At 50.5% G+C, this 18,489-nt stretch overlaps 1 protein-coding gene across 1 annotated transcript in view; it reads right to left on the bottom strand.

Moving 5' to 3' along the window:
• Positions 1 to 18,489, bottom strand: part of KCTD15 (potassium channel tetramerization domain containing 15) — a gene marked incomplete at both ends in the record, with an annotated part of 40,082 nt that overhangs the window by 9,904 nt on the left and 11,689 nt on the right. Inside the window, one exon of the mRNA XM_082489241.1 lies at positions 6,351 to 6,495. Coding sequence (XP_082345367.1) covers positions 6,351 to 6,495 — 145 coding nt within the window. The remainder of the gene's footprint in view (positions 1 to 6,350; positions 6,496 to 18,489) is intronic.

Below are 18,489 nucleotides of genomic sequence, written 5' to 3'. Positions count from 1 at the left end.
GCAAGGCTAACAGTCTCGGTAAGTGGCGAGGTGCGTTCCCTTTCACCCCAGGGCTGCCGGCAGCCTGGAGATGCATGAATATTCACAGTGACACCGCAAGGTTATCACATCACAAAAGGGACATCCGATCCCTTACATCTCTTTGATGTCTGTTAAGGCTGGGACAATATGCGCACCGCCAAGGGGAGGAGAAAAGGACTGTAGAAAGAGAAAAAGAGTGATAAGAGCAAGTGGGAAGAAATGAGGGCAACAAACAGACCCACTAGGAGGAGACATGAAAACCAACAGGAAGATTAAAGAAGAGCTGCGTCCCCCGGATGGAAGGTATTTTTTCCCCCTCTCCAAAATCAGCACTCTGCTGAAACCCATTACTGCTTATCCCTGTCCACCAGCAAAGCTCCCTCGTTACTGAGCACGGGGGATTGGTTTTAAACCTATGGGGATTAGTGGCCTAAAAATTAAAAACAACCCTGCCCCCAAACTTTCTGAAATCTTCCTCGTGCAGTACACTGAAGCACCACAGTGTCCACTTAACTGTGGTTCTTACAGAGGTGAGTGCAGGGGGATATCAAACGTTCACTGGGCACCTACTGGTCCCACATATCTCTTTGAGCAAAAGGAAACCATGCGGTGCTAAGGAAAAATGTCTCGTAATGCTGTGTAGAGTGAAGAGGGAGCATCCACGCTTACTCAACGTGATGGAAAGTCTCCCGCTGTTTTCAATAGGTCCTGAAAAAACAGTTTTTAGATATCTGTGTTTCTAGTTGCTATAGAATAACATATTATTTGTAAGGTCAAATCAAAATGAATATGTGCCAAGAAAACTCATAGTAAAACCCAGAAGAGAGGATACAGCCATATGAAAACCAGTCCGTTCTGGAAGCAGAGAGGTACATGTGCTCCGAGGCTGGATACAAAGCCCATCCCATTCATGAGGTCTCTGACTAATTTTCACCGGGCTCTGGCCGAGGCTGACAGTATCCTGTATCGCAGGAGGTTCAATGGTCCAGCATGCCGCGGGGCCAAAACAGTAATGCCATAAAGCAAACAAAACTGGGGTCCCACCACCTCTACCTCTCCCCCGCCCAGCTATTAGCCCACTGCGTCGATGCAACTCTTCAGTGACTCCTGCTACCATCAGTTGTCCTAAATAAACAAGATATAATATATCTCCTGACATCATTTTTGTGATAAGACAACCAGTTTTCAGAGGAACACGCTCTTCCACTGCTGTTCCCAGAACTACAGGGCCATGGCATCAGACGGCCGTGTGGAAACCAGAGCTGTACCGGAGCATCACGTTTCGCTGGGGGATGCACCCAGCTGGAAACTGCCTGAGTCATGCCAAGGTGCTGGGTTAGTTTTTAAATTAAGACTCTCATCTCCTTGTCCACTCCCACATTTGGGTTGAGCACGAATATGCCGGAAAGGGTTTGGCGCCCCGCAGGGAAGGGGTTTGTAACAGCAGTGGGGAATCTGAGGCGTTCTGGTGCAAAGACGCAACGTGCACGTGCGGCGTTAGGGAGTACGGGCATCCGCCTGTTTATCAGGCACTGGCGATAACGGGAATTTTTTATGCTGTAATGAGTAGAGGGGATAAAAAAATGTCTTCTGCTAGGAAGAGCAAGAGAAAATTCACGGCTGTCCGCCAGTGACAGTGCTGGGAAGGGACACGTTTCCGTGACTGCGCACACTGCAGGCTGCGCCCCCCCCAGCCTGCCCACCACCCGCCCTGCCCCGGCTCCTGCGCCAGAAACGCGGCGTTCCTGCACCGAGGGACGTGGGCACCGCTACAGAATTTGACAATGTATTTAGGGAGGGAAGAGGACTTTGCAAAACCAGGAACGCTCGTGGCGTGGGGGTCCGGCTCTCTAAAGCCTGTGCTTGGGCAGGGTGATGGACGCGACACGCCGCCAAGCACACAACCTTCGCGTTCAGGTTTTTATCCACCGTTTGGAGTACCGTGTGGCTGCGGCCCGGTGGGAAGCGATGCCCAGCTCTGGGTCATCTACACAGGCTGCTCAGGTAATACTGACATTGGTATTTCCACCTTTGCACTGTAGGTATAAAATCCCACCCTGATGACTTGCAGAAGTCTCACTTGAAATGTCAGGTAGAAGAATTTGCCTCACGAGGGCCCTCGCCAGAGAGGCGCCACCGGGAGCTGCACGAAAGCATTTCTGTGCTGCTCATTTTGGTCGGTTACCGAAGGCAGATGCAGATACGACTCTTCCCAGACCCATCCAGAAGAGGCACGTGGCACCTGGAAACGGGCACAGGAGCAAGCACCGGGGCGTTAACTCCCGAGTGCGGTGGGAAGTGCACACTGCGGCGCTGGGAACAGCCCCCGAGCAGCCTGGCACAGCCGCCGACCCAGGCGGAGGCTGAGAAACGCGTACAGAGACTGCACCCTCTCTGAAAGGGAGGCTGAAAGGGGGCATGGACACTCCCGCCTCTGATTTTGCTGTAAGGCAGCACAAAAAGCCTTCATGAGCTACCGTGAGTCCTCAACTTCTTGTGGCTGCCGCAGGAAGTGGTGGGGAAGTTGTGTCAGGTCACCTGGAACAGGGAGCAGATAGCCCAGCCGGGACGCGCTCAGCCCTACTCCATCCGCAACTTCTGGACAACGTTTCGATCTCATGGGAAAGGTAAACAGATCTTGCGAAGATGCAGCTTTTTGCCTTTCACAAAAAGCTTTTTTTTCCTGGTGGGATTTCATGTTGGCCAAGTTCTGCAGTCACCTCTAAAGAGGGGCGACGTCTTCCTGGGGAGGAGACGGCGAGTGTGACTGCAAGGCCAGCTGTGCGGCTGTTTTCGACCTCAGTGCCAGATCTGCTGACTACAGACAGAGACAGCCAGCAAAACCCTGAAAACCGTGTCTCCCGTGAACCTGATGCTGTTGTCTTCAGTACTACAGAGGTCCGTTGTTTGTTGTTGTACCTAACATTGACTCCCGAGCAGACTGAAATGGCTCTGTCTGCCCATTTTACACTCGTTACTGTTTACGTGAAACAGCAAAACTGTCATCCTGACTCAATGTTTCTTTCCTCTTTTAGCGCTGTGAAGATCTGACACGTGGCTACGAGAGAAAGGTCGCTCACCTCTAAGACAACTGCGCTGTTTGCTAGTCCTTTCGAAAGCACGTAAAATTAGATGCTCTCATTTTAAAACGATATTAATAAAATTAGCGCGCCCAGCCTTGCGGTTCCAGTGCCACAGGTGACCTCTATAATCCATACAAAAACTCAGATGTCCTGTGCACTTGTGCTCCTCCCCTCCCTAGGATGGACCAATAATATACGCGTTGCCTTTGTCTACTTTTGTTTGAAGATCTCTAAGCGGGGAGTGAGTCTCAAATAAGTAGGTGCAACAGGTCCTGGTCTTGCATGAAGTTCAGTACTGGCAGTGAAGGGGACAGATGCTGATCACAGCTGTGCTGGGGAAGCAGCTCTGACAGCAGAGGGGGATCACGGCAGAGAATATTTGGGCTGCAGAGGAGGGGCAGCGCCCGTGCCAGCCGTCCCCCAACCGCCTAACCCTAACCCTAACCCCAACCCCGCCACCCTAACCCTAACCCCAACCAGACGGGACTGCCCCGGCGCAGGGAGAGGGAGCATAAGCAGCGCCGAGCCGCTCGCCATCACCTCGCTCCGCACGGGCTGCCTGCGAAGGAGAACTGAGCCAAACAACTCACGGTAATTTCTCAGCGCACTTCATGTGGCTTAAAATCCCCCAAACCCAGGAAAATTATATGAACTATTAGAGTGTTGCTTTCAGCGGGGAAACCTGTCAGATACTAAAGACTTTCAAGTTCTGGCTTATTAGTAGTTGGAAGTGTAATTAAAATTCACTGTAAACACACCAGTCAGACTTGATAATAAAGAATCACTAGCCTAGGAACACATACCCCACTTTCTCTGCATTTCAGTGTTAACTTAGTCTGAAAACAACACTTAAATAGCACACACAATAACGCTGGTGCGGTACTAACATTCCAAACTTTCCAAAATAACCATCTGAGCAGCAATTCAAGTTGAAAAGCAACTTGGCTAAACCTTGAGGCTAATAAACTGCTTGATTAAATTAAGGGGTAAAACCTAATAAATATTCAAAACACTTGATAATGCTTTGTTTGACATAAAGAACATTTAATGCAAGTCTCACTGGAAAACCTGTCAGGTTTTATACCTTAAATAGAGTTTTGCATTTAGAAACACCGAGTGATTCCATTTGCTGCCTTTGATTATTGTCTTCTGTCACTTTAATCATGCTGGTAAAATTACACGATTTCTGTGAAGTCAAATCCGTTTACAATGCAGTTTTAATATAGCTTTGCAGCGCATTCTTCTATGCATTTTTATTTAGTTACTCCCCACCTAGCAATACTTTGCTTTGTTCTTGAGCCCTCATTAGCCTGGGGTTTGCTCTAAAGCTCTCCCAGGGAAGAACTAAATAAAATACAGTTAACCCTATGCAAAGAGATGGTCTGGAACAACGGACTGAGCCCGGGCACCGCGCCGGCTCTCCCGAGTCTCTCCCAGCCCTGCCAGCGGCTCGCTGCGCAGACAAGTCCTTGGCATCCAGCGGCACTCTCACCTCCAGGCTCTTACCAAATCCTGCTGGTTTTGTTTCACAGCACCTCTGAAATCTGGATGCCGGTCGAGGCCATGATCAGCTCCAACTGCATCTCTTCTACCCGCGCTTCTCACGCCTTCTTGTCCCACCAGATCGTCCAAAAGGCTGCCGCTAAAGCATCGCTCTGGCATTTCACCTGTACCGCTGCTCCATCCACCCCCTTACAGTCCACAGAACTGCTCTGGTCTTCAGCTCCATAAGGAAAAACTTCTTTACTGCGAGGGTGCCGGAGCGCTGGCACAGGCTGCCCAGAGGGGCTGTGGTGGAGACACTCAGAACGCGCCTGGTTTAGGAGAACCCAACCTGCCCTGGGTGACCCTGCCCTGGCAGGGGGTTGGACAGATGATCTCCGAAGGTCCCTTCCAACCCCTGCCAGTCTGTGATTATGAGACTCACTCCTACCTGTGCGGTTTCTCTCATTTCTCTGTAAAAAAAGCTTTTCTCACATCCACCCCTCAGTGCTCTGGTCTCGCTCTGCTTCACGGCACCCCGACCCGCAGGTAAGCATCCCCGACCAGCCCGCCGCCCCCAGAAACACCAGTGCTCAGGTCAGCCCTGCTGGGCTGCAGCTCTGAAACCGCCCGTGAACGCCAAAACTTCTCCCTGCCTTGGGACTGGATGTGCGCTCCCACTGCCCTGCGCGGCTGCTCAGCATGAACTGCAAACGCCCCCGTGCCGAGGTCAGATACGATTATACCCGTAACTTGGGCAAGAATGGCCGCGGAGCGGTTTGCAGCATGAGGTTCAGCTGCACTCCAAAGCTAAAGCCGCCACAGCAACCACAAATCGGGACTGACTCACTAGTGACTGGCCAAATTATCTCGCCTACCCAATCCAACACGCACAGCGAAACCGTACTGCACGGCGCGGGAACTTTCCTCCCCACGCTCCAACGCTCCGCGTCCTCTAACTCCGAGCAGATCCCTGTTGCCATCCCAAGTTATTCATCATTTCATCTTGGAGTTAGTGCTTTTGTTGAATCTTGTCATCTACAGTTTGGACACTTTTGTCTTCTAATTTTCATACATACGGATGACAATGTTGCAAGTTTCGTAAGCGCAAAGCCAAATAAACAAGGCCAGGAGGAGAGCGTTCAGACAATCAGGATTTGCAAAGCAACAACCAGCGCCATTATTTCATAGAAAACATGTACTGCTCCTTAAAAAGCCCTCAGTAAATTCCATCTCCCAAGAATACTCTGACATTCCTAAATTGTGTGAACGATTGCTTCCTGAAATCACAGGATCTGCACCGGTTGTATCTAAACCAAATCCTCACGGGCTTGCTTAAGGGTGTTTCTTTTTTACACCAACCAGAAAAAGATTAATACAATTTAAGTCCTCTAAGTATCAAATTTAAAACATTTATTTTGGATTCTGAGCATTAAACCCTGGAAAGTGCTAAATGCTGATGTTGCTTCTTAATTGTTGTTATACCCTGATAAATAAGCTAAAAATGTGAGAAAATACAATTAGTTTAGAAAAACTGATTTAGCCGTAAGCTTCATCGTTTAACTTTTTACGGTATCCATGACAACCATTGGTCCATTTATTAAATAATAGCATCCCTGGTGTAATACACAAGTACTAAAATCCCTAACAATAAGCAGCAACGTTTAGTTAAGCGTGTTTAGGCCAAGCACACAAACCAACCTGCACCAAAACAAATGACAGAATGGGAGGAAAAAACGGATTGCAGACTATAGCTTTCCTTACCTTAAAGTCATCTGGGAGCAGTAGCTTAGATGTCCTTAGGAAGCTTAATATATACCTGAAAATTTCACCATCTCGATCAATGAAATAATGCTGTTTTAAACTGTCCAAGACAATAGGCTCTGTGCCATTAAACAGACGACTTATTCTGAAAAAAAAGAAGAGAAAAAGAAATGGGCAAAAGAGACAAAACCTCATTACCCCCTCAGGGCTTAAGAACATTCAGCCAGATTTAGGTGCATCAATTTAACGTGCATAAGATAACGCAGCATCTTAATTTGGTGGCAAACAAGTGCACAAGGGTATATGCCTTCGACATGTGTGTGCACCCACATGACACGCGTGCGCACACGCCGGCGCGCACACCAGCAGTGACAGAATTAGGCCCATGACCCCGACAAGGAAAGTGCCTGTGAAACGCTGACCCCACAGCTGGCAGAGTAATTTTGGTGAGACCAGGCATCACCGCTCCGTTATCCGTCACTGTCCGCCCTGTCCTGCTAACAGAGAACCCAACGGTTACGCGGAGGTGGGTTCCCGGCCATGAGCTTTTCCTCCAGCTTGGCTGTCGTGGTGCTCAAACGCCATCAAAGCCTTTCCATGCTAGAGGAGTGGCTGCCCGTACGTCGAGATGAGCTGCGTGGACCTGTCAGTGCTGGGTAAGTGGGAAACCAACGCTGAATGTTTTGGCAAACCAGCAACCGATGGCCCCTGCAGCATCTGCAGCGCTGCCTGAGGGACCACCGTCCCACCACCAGCAGTCCTAGGGATCAGAGTCTGGCAGAAGAAAGCAACGTGGCAAATCTTTCGTGAGCAAGGAAAAGGAAGGGAGAGCTACGAGAGCGGGGGATCAGCTGGTTACCGGGCAAAAAGACCACATCAGCCACATCACTGCGGCTTTCTCCACGTCCTGAGGAGCACGCTCTGCAGAGAGCAAAGCAGGCATCTGCCCGGCTGCCGTTCCTCCCGCCTCTCCCCTCCCAACGCCTGGCTTCTCTCACAACACTTTGTCTTCCCATGAGAAATAACCCAGCTGAATATATGTTCTTGAAAGGAAAATCGCAGGAGACAGACAGCAAGGACCTATTAAGTAATTGAGTCCATCTCTCTGACAGTGCAGCATTGTTCCAACTGCAGTGTCTCGTGTTACAAAGTCGTCTTAAATAACCCTGCCAGTGAGGACTCCTCCATTTCCCAGAGAGACTACCCCGCAGCCCGCTGGATTTCACTGTCGAGCCGTCCCTCCGACTCGGCTCTGCGCCCCCCCCGTGTCCCTCGCCGTGACCAGGACAGGGCTTTCCCCTGCTGCGGACAACGAGCTCCCCAAACCCTGCCGAAGGCCACAGCCAGCACTGCTGGCGAACGCCACCGCCGCGGCCTCGCTGCCTCCCTCCTTCCAGCATCACCGGCCCACCCCATGCCTTCTGGCCCGGCAGCGAGGGCCGCGGACGCGGGAGACCACAGCCCGGCTGGGGAGGGCGACGGAAGGGGCAGGATCGGCCCCCGCCGGCGCTGCGCCCCGCACCGCTCGCTCGGGGTTGCGGGTTCAGGCAACGCGGGGAGATGTGCTCTCCACAGCTGCACCTCGGCCTGATCTTCTTCTAACTTGCTGATTTAGTTGCAAATTTAATTAACGTGCCGTTTCTTTCTAAATTAATGGCAGAGATATTAAATAAAACTGGACTGAGCAAGCCCCCACTGAATGCAGCTGAAAACCCTCCTGCCCTCTTAAGCAAGCTCCAGGTTCTCCTGCCCGCTCTCGTGTCCATGCCCCCCTTCAGCCAGTCAGAGTGACTTACGAGAATAATCAAATGCTCTCCTAAACCCTAATTATAATACATCTACTGTTTTTCTTCAACCTCTAGCTTTTCAACGGTATCGGAAAACACCATCCAATTCGCGCTGCAACATTCAATTTCTATAATCCCAAGGTTTGGCAAGCCTCCAGTAATTATTTTCTTTTTTGTTGTTATTTTAGGGCTATCTGCCTGAGACAGTTAAATATATTGCTTTGTACCGTGTTAAATTTTATTCCAGGAACCAGACAGTTAATTTATTTCCTTAGACATGCACACGAGCCGGTGTGCTGTGCTGGGTTAGACCGAAAGCAGCGGAAGCACCGATAGAGCAGCTGAAGGTCCAGTACGGTACACTGACTGAGTAAACGCGCGTGGCTATGGAAGTTCTGAGCTCTTACCCCAAACCACGCTGGGCTGTGGCGTAAACCTCCTCCCCTGTGCTGCCCTTTCCGCGTGAGGGCTGCAGAAGCAAGGCGACGGCTGCTGCTGGGCTCCGCCGCGCGTACGGGGAAGGTTTGCCAACAACGACAGGGCACAGGGAAGACAGGGTACAAAATTTTAATGGGCCGCTCTTTAATGTAGTGGAGCATTTTTTTGGTAATGAAAACAAAACATGAATTTTGAGGCCTTTGTGGAGTGCCCTGAGCTGTATTTCTTCACCAGCGAAATTACTGCTGGGGAAAGAGACTTGCAGAGTGTTGAAAGACTTAACTGCCACCCCAAAAACAGAGTGATGAATAGTTTAAGGATTTATTTGACGTTTTAGGGGGCTGCTATGTTCCAAGAACCAACTTCACTGCAGCATGTTGTAACGCTGCGTGCGGGAAGCGCTCCTGCTTCTCCCTTCTCGCCGCTATAAACCGTACCTGTACAAAGTCCACCAGAAACTGCAACGCCGTGAGAGCACAAAGGGAACTCAAATGGCAGCTTCCAAAGGAAAATTCGCCGGACGGGGTTACTCGCCATGTGTGAAGCCATGGAAAAGAGCACAGTGACCCGGGGCAGCTCCACAAGCCCCACCGGGACCCAGTGTGCTCAGTGGGTGGGTCTCAGGTGGCCAGAACGAAATGCCACGTGCAGAAGCATGGAAGCAAAAAAGCACACAGGCTGTCACAGAGCCGGCAGGGGATGGAAATGGTTTTGCGCTGTGCGAACCTGTTGATGTTCAATCAGAAACTGGGTCCCAGTCCAGCTGGCGGCCTCAGGAAGCTGCTCCCTCCAGCGCTCCACCATGGGATGCGAGTTAAAGTCATGGGGAGTCACTGCAGCTCTCAGATTGGGCAGCAGTCACCCCAAAAACGGTGGGGTTTAAGAGTGGTCATGGTGCCTGGTATGGTACTGGTGGACAAGCTGGGTAATGGGGTTTTCAGGAGGCACTTGCTTATGGCATGCGGGAACGGTGTCCCAGTGATGTCTGTGATGAGGTGGAAGGCACCAGAAAACAGCGACGAGGCAGAAAGAGCCGCACTTGGATCCTACAGCGGTGCGTAAGACTGAGCAATGAAGGCTTCTTCATTGTTCCCACCTTATGCAAGAGATGCTTCACTTTCTAACTTAAAAACAGGTCCCGCGATGCTCACACCATCTTCCCAATGCACAGCTCTTCCCAGACGGCCATTCCTCCTCCCCCATCGCTCCTGCCCTCCCAGCAACGTGCTCTCCCCTACCGCCCGGCCACTGCTCCGCGGTGCTGCCCACCCCGACCCTCGCAGGGCTGCTGCTCCCGGCCACCGCTGCGTCACATCCCTACGGAGCAGAGCCACAACGGGGCTGGCCTCAGGCCTCCAGCTTAGCGGGTCTCGCCGGCACCTCCAGCCCCGGCTGGATGCTCTTCCCCAGCTCCTCCCAACACCCAGAACACAACCTGTTGATCCTATTTCTACAATTTCTTTGTGCTTCTGTTGTTTCTGCTAAAGGCTTTTACATTTTCAATAATGTTTCGCCAAAACGCCAAGGGGCAAGTTTCTAGCTTTGTACCGATTTTACTATGATATTAAGATCTCCTTTTATTAGATTAAAAACAAACAATGCAGCCAGCCAACCCACAAGGACAAGAGTGCCAGTAAATTCTTTTCTTAGTTTCTTGGGCAGAGGAGGAAGCCACGAGCTGCGTGCAAGTACCTACAGACGGCTGCTGATACCCAACACCCCCCCGTGACACTTCAACCAATTTCCCACCACGCAAGGTCCCTGCAGCGCCTGTCGAGGTGGCAGCGCGGGGGGAGCCTGCCGGGCGGTGACTGCAGCCCCCAGCCTCGCGGCGCACCACCACCTCTTTCACAAACTCACCCAACTCCACCTTAGAAACAGCCAGGGCTTCTCGCACCCCAGCTCCCGCTGCGGCACCCTCCGTCTCCCCGAGATCACCACAGAGCCCAGCCATGGCTCTGCACATCACATCCCCACCACCGCGGGGTTTAACTGCACTTTGGGACAGGAGAGGTTTTGGGGTGGGGGTTTGCTCCCTTTGAAGTACTTTTTAGCCGTTTTCTTGACAGCTCTCTTTTTGAACGGGAAACTGAGGTTCTTCCTTAATAAATCTGGTTCCAGGGGCTTTAAGAGGAGCACCCAGTACGGTGGGACCTGTGGGACAACCAGCAGCTGGGGTTGTGGCAAGCACCGGCAGACACCCCGCTCCCGAGCCCCGCCGCCAGGGGGGCTGCTGCGGTCCCGTCCCCCCGCACGCCCGCCCAGCCAGCGCAGCAACTCCGCGCAAGGGAAACTCTCTATCACAACATCGCACTATAAGTATTAATTTAAGTAATTACATGATTAATATTTAACTGTTCAGTGATATTTTTGTCATTCATAATTTAGTTGTTTACAGTTATTAAAAATTGATTCTGTAGACACTTTTTCTGCCCAATGTCAAATCAGCAGGGAGCGCACATTTCAGCAAGCTGTCATTAAAATGTGTCTCTTTCCTCGTTTTGTGGGAGGAGAGGGGAAGAGGAGAGAAACGCCTCTCCGCGAGTCCCACAAGCGCGCGGGTCTGTGCTCCATCCACTCGGTGCCCTCGGCCGTACCTGCCACCCCCCCGGGCACCCTCCAGCCCCGCTCAGCGCAGCCACGCGGGGAAGCCCACCCGAGCTCTGCAGCTTGCCCTGCGTTTTACGTGGCGGCCGACAGTTGTGCTGGGCTGTCGGGCCTTGCCGTGGAGCCGGAGGAGGTGGCGGTTGTGGGAAATGCCGTGGAGAGGAGGAAGAGGCTGTTTAGAGCCGGGACACCGGGCATGACCTCAAACTGCCCCGCGGGACATGTTAGCAAAGCGTCCCAGGTGTACGAGCGGAGTCCATCCTTGCTGCCGAGCACAAACAGCGCTGCTTATCTCTTAAATATTTGCTCTAGGTGGGTAGCTTAGATACTGTTATCTGCTTGGAAGAGAAAAAATGCTGTGAATTGGAGCGGAGGTGCTTGAGAGACCGGAACGCCTCATGCTGTGCCCGGCACTGCTGCCCACGTGGCTGTGACTGCGACACGTCGGGTACTGGTCCCAGCACAAGGAGGCAAGTGCTGGGGAAGGATAGCGGGAAGCCGCTGGGGCAGCAGCACCCTACCCAACCTGGCTACGTCCCAGCCACCGCGGCAGGGGCCGGGGCGGGCATCCTTACAGTAGCGGTGTCCTTATTTCCCTTACTCTTACTGTAAAACTGACTGGGTTTGCGCACAAGTTCCCGGCGAAGCAAACCATAACAGACAAAGCACCTGCAGATGCTTTGCCCGGGGAGGTATGGTAAAAACCCCGACCCGTCCCAAAAGCAGGCAGAGCTGGCCAGAGGAGGGCAGGGATAACCCAGCCGAGCAGCAAACGGGTGTCTTCTGCCTTCTGGCCCCATGGTAGTTGTAAGGGAGAGACGTGAAAACGTTGTCTCTGCCAGGACACATGCTCCCTCACGCCCTGCACAGCCAGGAACGTGGCTAAAGGTTGCGTCGGGCTGCAGCAGGTTTTCTGATCTGCCTCAATTTAAAACTTCAGCTATAATTAGTGTGAAAGTCCATAAACAAAAGTCTGTTGTATGGTTATACCGTACCTTCACACCCTGTTAGCTGACGGGTGATTTTAAGCCCTTTTCCCATTATGGGGGAACAGCGCTAAGGAGAGGCACCGGCTCCGGCGTGGGCCTGAGCACAGCCGACCCGGCCACGGGACGGTGCAGAAACACCGCGGGCTTCGCCCTCACCGTTTACATTCTATCCAAAGACAGACAACATCTTGACCACCTCGGATTGCTTCAGGCGTACACTTGGCTGGGAGGGTGTTTGAGCCAGGGAGAATTTTGTTGGAAGCATCTTTTAAATCTTTTATTTGTACAGTGATGGGGAAAAACGCACGTGGGGGAGAGTCTGAGTCCTAAACTGGGGGTATAAAGTGCTGCTCTGCAAACTATGAAGTCCAAGCAGCCACACGCGCTTTGGGACCGGTCCATGTGCCTGAAGACACAGCGAGGTGCCCTGAAGGCGAGGTGCTCCGAAGGGGGTTTCTGGCATAAGCAAGCCCAGGTCAGGTACCTTCCAGCCCCAAATGGAGTGCAGGCGTGAAGCCCACAGTGTTCGCTCGATGCGTGCTCGAGCCATCCCCACCACCGACTCCTTCTCCCACCACTCCCACGAGACCAGGGGGAGCACCCGCGTTTCAGCAGGGCGGCCTCGGACACTCGGGCACTGCCTGGCCCCACAGCGGCACCACTCAGCCCTGACCCTTCAGTCCTGATGGCACAAGTGAGCGACCAGACAGTCAAGGGCAAAACTGACCCATGAGAAGCAAATGGAGATACTAAAGCCCATGGCCCCAAACCGCCTCTCAATTTTTAACAAGCAAAGAGCACCAAGTAGCACGGCTGATCTCAGCAGAGGGACAGAGGAGGTAACTCACAACGTAACAGGTTTATCCACCTCCGATTCCTATAACCTCCTGCTCTTGCCTTCCAACGCTGACCCTGGAATGCCATAGGAGTTTCTTGAGCCATATGCTCACTTTGCAGTGCTTTTGAAGGATATTACACTCATTAACTATTAAGCACCTGAAGGAACTGCAGGATCTATTACCTAGATTTAATCCTCCATATTTTGCTGTTCAGGCTAGAATATCTATTTTTGCAATAGATCAGAGCTAGTCTATAGTATCAACATGTATTTTTAAAAGTCAATAATCTGTAAAGAATATTATCATCTACCATGCAGAATCGTTCTTAGGAAGTTCTGCAAGGATTCTTTTTTCTTCTTTTTATACCATCACTAAAAAGCAAAATCAGGTATGTAACAGATTTTGTAGTTACAACAAAGGCATGGCCAACGACCTTTTCAGTTCTCTGTTACTATCAATTAAAGTCCTCTGAAGCAACAGGTACTAAAATACACTGAAATGGAAATTACCTATTATTTTTATTTTTGAAATGCCACAAAGCATTCATGGTAAGGATAAGAGATCTAACAGCTCTTTCTCTTCCGCCTCTTGCTAACAGCCTGTCCCCACACTTAAGACACTTTGGTGATATATAATTTCACGGAAATATGTAAGCGTTTTTAGATTTTGATACATGACACTTATTTTTCAATTTGTAGAGACAGTACTGCCTATCCATAAATTAGCAGTTAAGACAAGAAATTGGAAACACCAATCCCAGGTAAAGAAGCCAGTGTCTTTTCCTGCATTAAGAAATTCTCTTGGTAGTCAAGAGCCCCCCTGGTCCCACATCCGTGTGGCCAAGCATCCTTGAGGGAGAAGGATGAGAAGTGGTTGAACACTCAGGAGCAGACCAGCGACTAAGGGAATCGAGGCTCCCGTGAGCTTTCCTCTCCGGGCTTTTCACTCCCACCAGGTTTACAAGGGTATTAACCCTAAGCCCTTCACCTCATAGGGGTACTGGGATTAGGCCCATCAGCACTGCCCACTCATCCCAAATTTATCAGCAGCACATTTGCTCCCCGGGGCCCCGCTTCTGCCACCCGTCCCCCGGGCAGTCCACAGCTTGGGAGCAAAGCGCTGCTTAGCCATGAGTAACGGGCAGCAGAATCCAGCCCGCCGTCAGGCTAATGATTTTATTTTGCCTTATTAAAGTAGCGTTTGTATATTTTAGTGTGTTATTTTAACAGCTATAAAAAGACTCCACTAAACAAATAGTTTCTAGTATGTTAATTGCTGTATTACGAATCCTTTCATTGCATTCGGCATATAACCACATTTATAGCAGGAGAAGTAGACGCACACAGACAGAACTGCATTCGTTCACCACACACATCAGCATCCCACCACATTTAGTTAAGTCGTCAGTCACGAAATGCGTTTGCTGTGCTTAACAAGAAAAAAAGGTAACTTTCAAACACAGGTGGAATTTGCGTTTCTCCATTAGAAGTTCCCTACGTGACTGACACGTCCCCTTTGCAGCAGGGATGGCGACAAACAGCCTCCCAGTGGATTCTGGTGCTGAGGCACACCGTTTGCATTCGCCTGCTCTGGCTGAGCTGCTCTGGAGCACCCGTGAGCAGCACAGAGTCGCCGACCGTGGCGGGCGGGCGTGCGGACGCGGCGGCTCGGCAGCCCCGCGCAGGTGGAGAGGCCGCAGTTACGGTAGTTCAAGACGGGCCAGTTCTGCCACCCCTGTTCCTAACAGGCAGCAACTACCCGGGGAGAGCGAGGAGGGCAGAGTCTGGCTGGCTTGCATATTTTTAATAAAAGTAACCAAATAATAGTACAATACAATATGAACCCTCAAAACACAGAACTTGTCAGCGGTAGGAGCTAACTATCCTTTCGGTGAAACACGCCGAAAAGTCATACAATGTAGACAATATCTATCAATTTGGGAATTCCTCTCTTTGTTTTAAACTGGACTTACATTTGAAGTTGAAGAAGCACACGTTAGCTGCATTTCCAATACTATCACTTTTCCAGTATAAAGTTCAGGTTACTTTTGTCCTTCTTGCACCTTTTACTTCATTCACCATTCTTCAGTTGAAGATTAAAAATGTTAACACATATCACGTTGCTAAAAGTATCCTACTTTTATTATGCCATTGTTGCTGCTGCTCTGATTTGAGCCCTGCGAGAGCTCTTGGCCTTTCATGTTTCCTCAACACAGAATTTACACTAAATATTGTCCATGAAAATCAATGCAGGAACAAAAATTCCTTCATTTAAAACAAACCCCTAAACTAGCATCTTAGTTTCCCAAAGCGCTCCCCAGTTTCACAAAGGTCCCAATCCTGCAAGAACTGCATTTCAGTTCAAGCTCTGTGGGAGCTGCGGGCACTCCGCAGAATTAAGTTGTTAATACATGAGAAGATGCACAATTCAAATAAAACATTCCTGCCTATACAAGCCTTTTCTTGCTATTCCCTTAACCATCCCTTCTCCCTAAATCGCGGTGCTGCGAGGGCCGCGATGAGAACAGGGCTGCCCCGCACGCCAGCTCCCTCGCTGCTCACCTCCTCGCTGTGACTCCAAGCGGGACCTACCTCGGGATTTTCACCAAGATTTTCAAACCTGTCTGGATCCAGACGCTACTTTCATTGACATCACCCTTGTACAACTGGGTGCTGGGAGCTTGCAAAACATGCAGATACTAGTTTTATTTTAATATAAATGGGCTAAATCCTCGCTCCTTGAAGTCAAGAGCGAAACTCCCAGTGGGACTCGGTGAAGGCAGGGAAAACTTCAAATGTACCTCATTTCCCTTCCAGGGTGCGAGCCTGGCCCTCCGCGTCCTTTGCATGTGTGGGTGCTGTGAAACCAGTGCATTTCAGTACGCAGCAGGAGAAAGAGGGACGGATGCTCAAGGGCTGCGCACCCTTTTGTACAGTGTAAATGGTGACAGCTAACACACTCACTTTGGTACCCGCTGCTCGTGCACACAGCTAGCATACTTATGCTGCTTGAGCCACAGCCCTTTACTTCTGACCCCAGACGTACAAACGCTGAGCAGCTTTTCCCTAAGATTCTTTTACTTATTTCCACATCTGGAAAAGCTCCCAGACACGGGCCACCCGGGACTCCGCAGCACCGCACGGTGTGGGATGAGCGGGAACACCGGGCGACCCTCGGTGCCCACATCTGCCTCCGCTGCATGGGACACTCACCACTGCTGGGAGCAGGAACGAAACCAGCCTCTTCGGGTAGGGATAACGTAGCGTTCTGCTCAAAAGAAACTGCCCACGCTGCTTGGGCTGTTAGTTGGTATGCTGAGTTGCTAAACTAGTAAAGCTCTTCTGTTGCTGAAAACGGTAATGTGGAAAAAAGCCCAGCTTATCTTACATTCTTCCTCTATTCACATATTTTCCTGCACCCATCCTTTTGTCCTCCAGTGAGCAAACTACACCAATTTTGCCCAGTCCCAGAATGTAACGCTGCTGCAATTATACTACTGTACGCCTCCGGTACAGCTCACACCACCACTCACTCTGGCACAAAGACACTGCAGGGAGCTACAGGCAGATTGTAACTGGTTATAATTCTCTACAAGCGTGTGTGTGATTGGGAAGTTGCATCCGGTTCTCTCTATCTGTATTTTTGTTATCACACTTAAAATCCCGAATGAATGATGCTCCTGTTTATTCTTACCTTTGATTAAGCTGTACTCAACATATTTTTCCTGGCTGTTCACTTAAAGAAACTGAACGCATGAAGGATGATCTGTTAAAAAGCCATTTTGAAGGGAAAACAGCCACCAAAGCCATAAATCCACATCAAGTAGGAGGACTTGTGTAACAGTTTTTGCTGGTGAGCCTGAGCCGTTGGCAGATGAAAGGCAGAACCAAAGAGGAATTTCCAGTAGGTTTCTTGTTACTGCAGCCAGACAAGAGGGGACAGAGAGGAATCGACCCGCCGCCATGTCCACTGGGAAGAGCCCAGCTCTGTGACCACATTCCCAAAAAAAGAGGGAGCCCCCGTCTGGGGGCTACAGAGAGGGACCTGGGACCCAGGAAGGAGATACACCTGCTGCACAGAGGACGCTCGCCTTACAGAATTAAGCTTGGCAAAACTTTAAAAAAATAAGAAAACCATTAACTGTTGGACTCTGATGAGGTACTGAAAGCTGAACCTGGCTTTTTTATGTGACTGCAAGAGATTCATTCTTAAATACAATACCATGGTCATGGGTTTGATTCTGGTCCCAGTGAAGTCAAGGCCAAAACATCCTTTCATTTAATTGAAAGCAGAAGCAGGCCCCTGCTTTAACCCTCGCGTCTGTGAACAGAATATAACTGGATGTGAGCAGCAGAAGAAATATGTTTGGAACTGGTTACAAATCCATGCTTGGTTCCCCCCCTCCCTCCCGCAAGATTAAAAAGTGGTCATTGAATTTTTTCCCCCATTCAACAGCAGTGTTAAGTACTACTGGCCCAAATTCAGCCCTCACTCTCCCCAAGACAACCCCAGCACAAGCAGAGGACCCAGTTTCTCTCTATTGTCATCTACTGGTTCCCATGGAGTTCCACTAGTCAAATTTGTCCAGGAAATTGTATGTAAATTTTGCAACGGCAGAATTTAGGCGGCAGTCTCCTGGAAGGCACGCCGCGTTCCCCAAATGCCAAAGCTGCAGCCTTTGGTGTGAATCGTACTGGTACAACTTGTAGGCATAACACAGTATGACAGCAAAAAGGTTTAAAAGAGTCCCTGGTTTTCATTGTCCGCTTTCTCAAGAAAGAGATTTGCTGCTGCAAAAGCTTCTACCAGATCTAAATGGATTACCTGCAGCACTGGTAGCATCTGCACTCCATTAGGAGGAGAGAGGCATAGCGGGAGCCTGCCCTTTGGACTGGGATTCCTTCAGCGTTTCAGCTTTGTGGTGCAAATCTCAGTTTCCAGCGCCTGCCACCCGAGCCCTTCTGACTCTGACCAAGAGTAACAGTGCAAATGCTGCGTAACAGCTTCCCAGCATCCACCTGCAAGGACTCCTTTCAGGTTTTGTTTTATGTGGTCCTCAGCAGATGAAAAAGCAGCAATTTTAGCCTTTGAATGCACACCATGCTGCAGCAGGGTGAAATGCAAACAGTCCAGGTGACCACCAGAACACCGCTCAGCCGCCTGCCCGGGTGCCCAGCTCTGACAGGCAGGCAGTCGTCACACTGCCTGCATCAACAGGGACCGCAGTCATGCACGCATGCGAAGCTAGTGGCCGTCCTGCCTGGCGGAGCTTCAAGTGAGAGCAAATCAGATTAAAAAAAAAAAAAACCAAACCCCTCTAAAATGTTTACAGGAGTCATTTCTTTTTAAGCATCAGAAGACCTAAGGACACGCTAATGACAGCAGACGAGGTGAAGGAGGAGGCAGTGTGGTGGACAGAGCATGGAGATAAGCATTTACGACTGGAGTTTAATTCCAGCTCTGTGGCTTCTCCTCGCTA

The sequence above is a fragment of the Vanellus vanellus genome (genome assembly GCF_965231255.1).
Source record: "Vanellus vanellus genome assembly, chromosome: 12".
NCBI lineage: Eukaryota > Metazoa > Chordata > Aves > Charadriiformes > Charadriidae > Vanellus > Vanellus vanellus.
The sequence above is the reverse complement of the archived record's forward strand: the minus strand, read 5'-3'. Positions and strand labels throughout refer to the sequence as shown.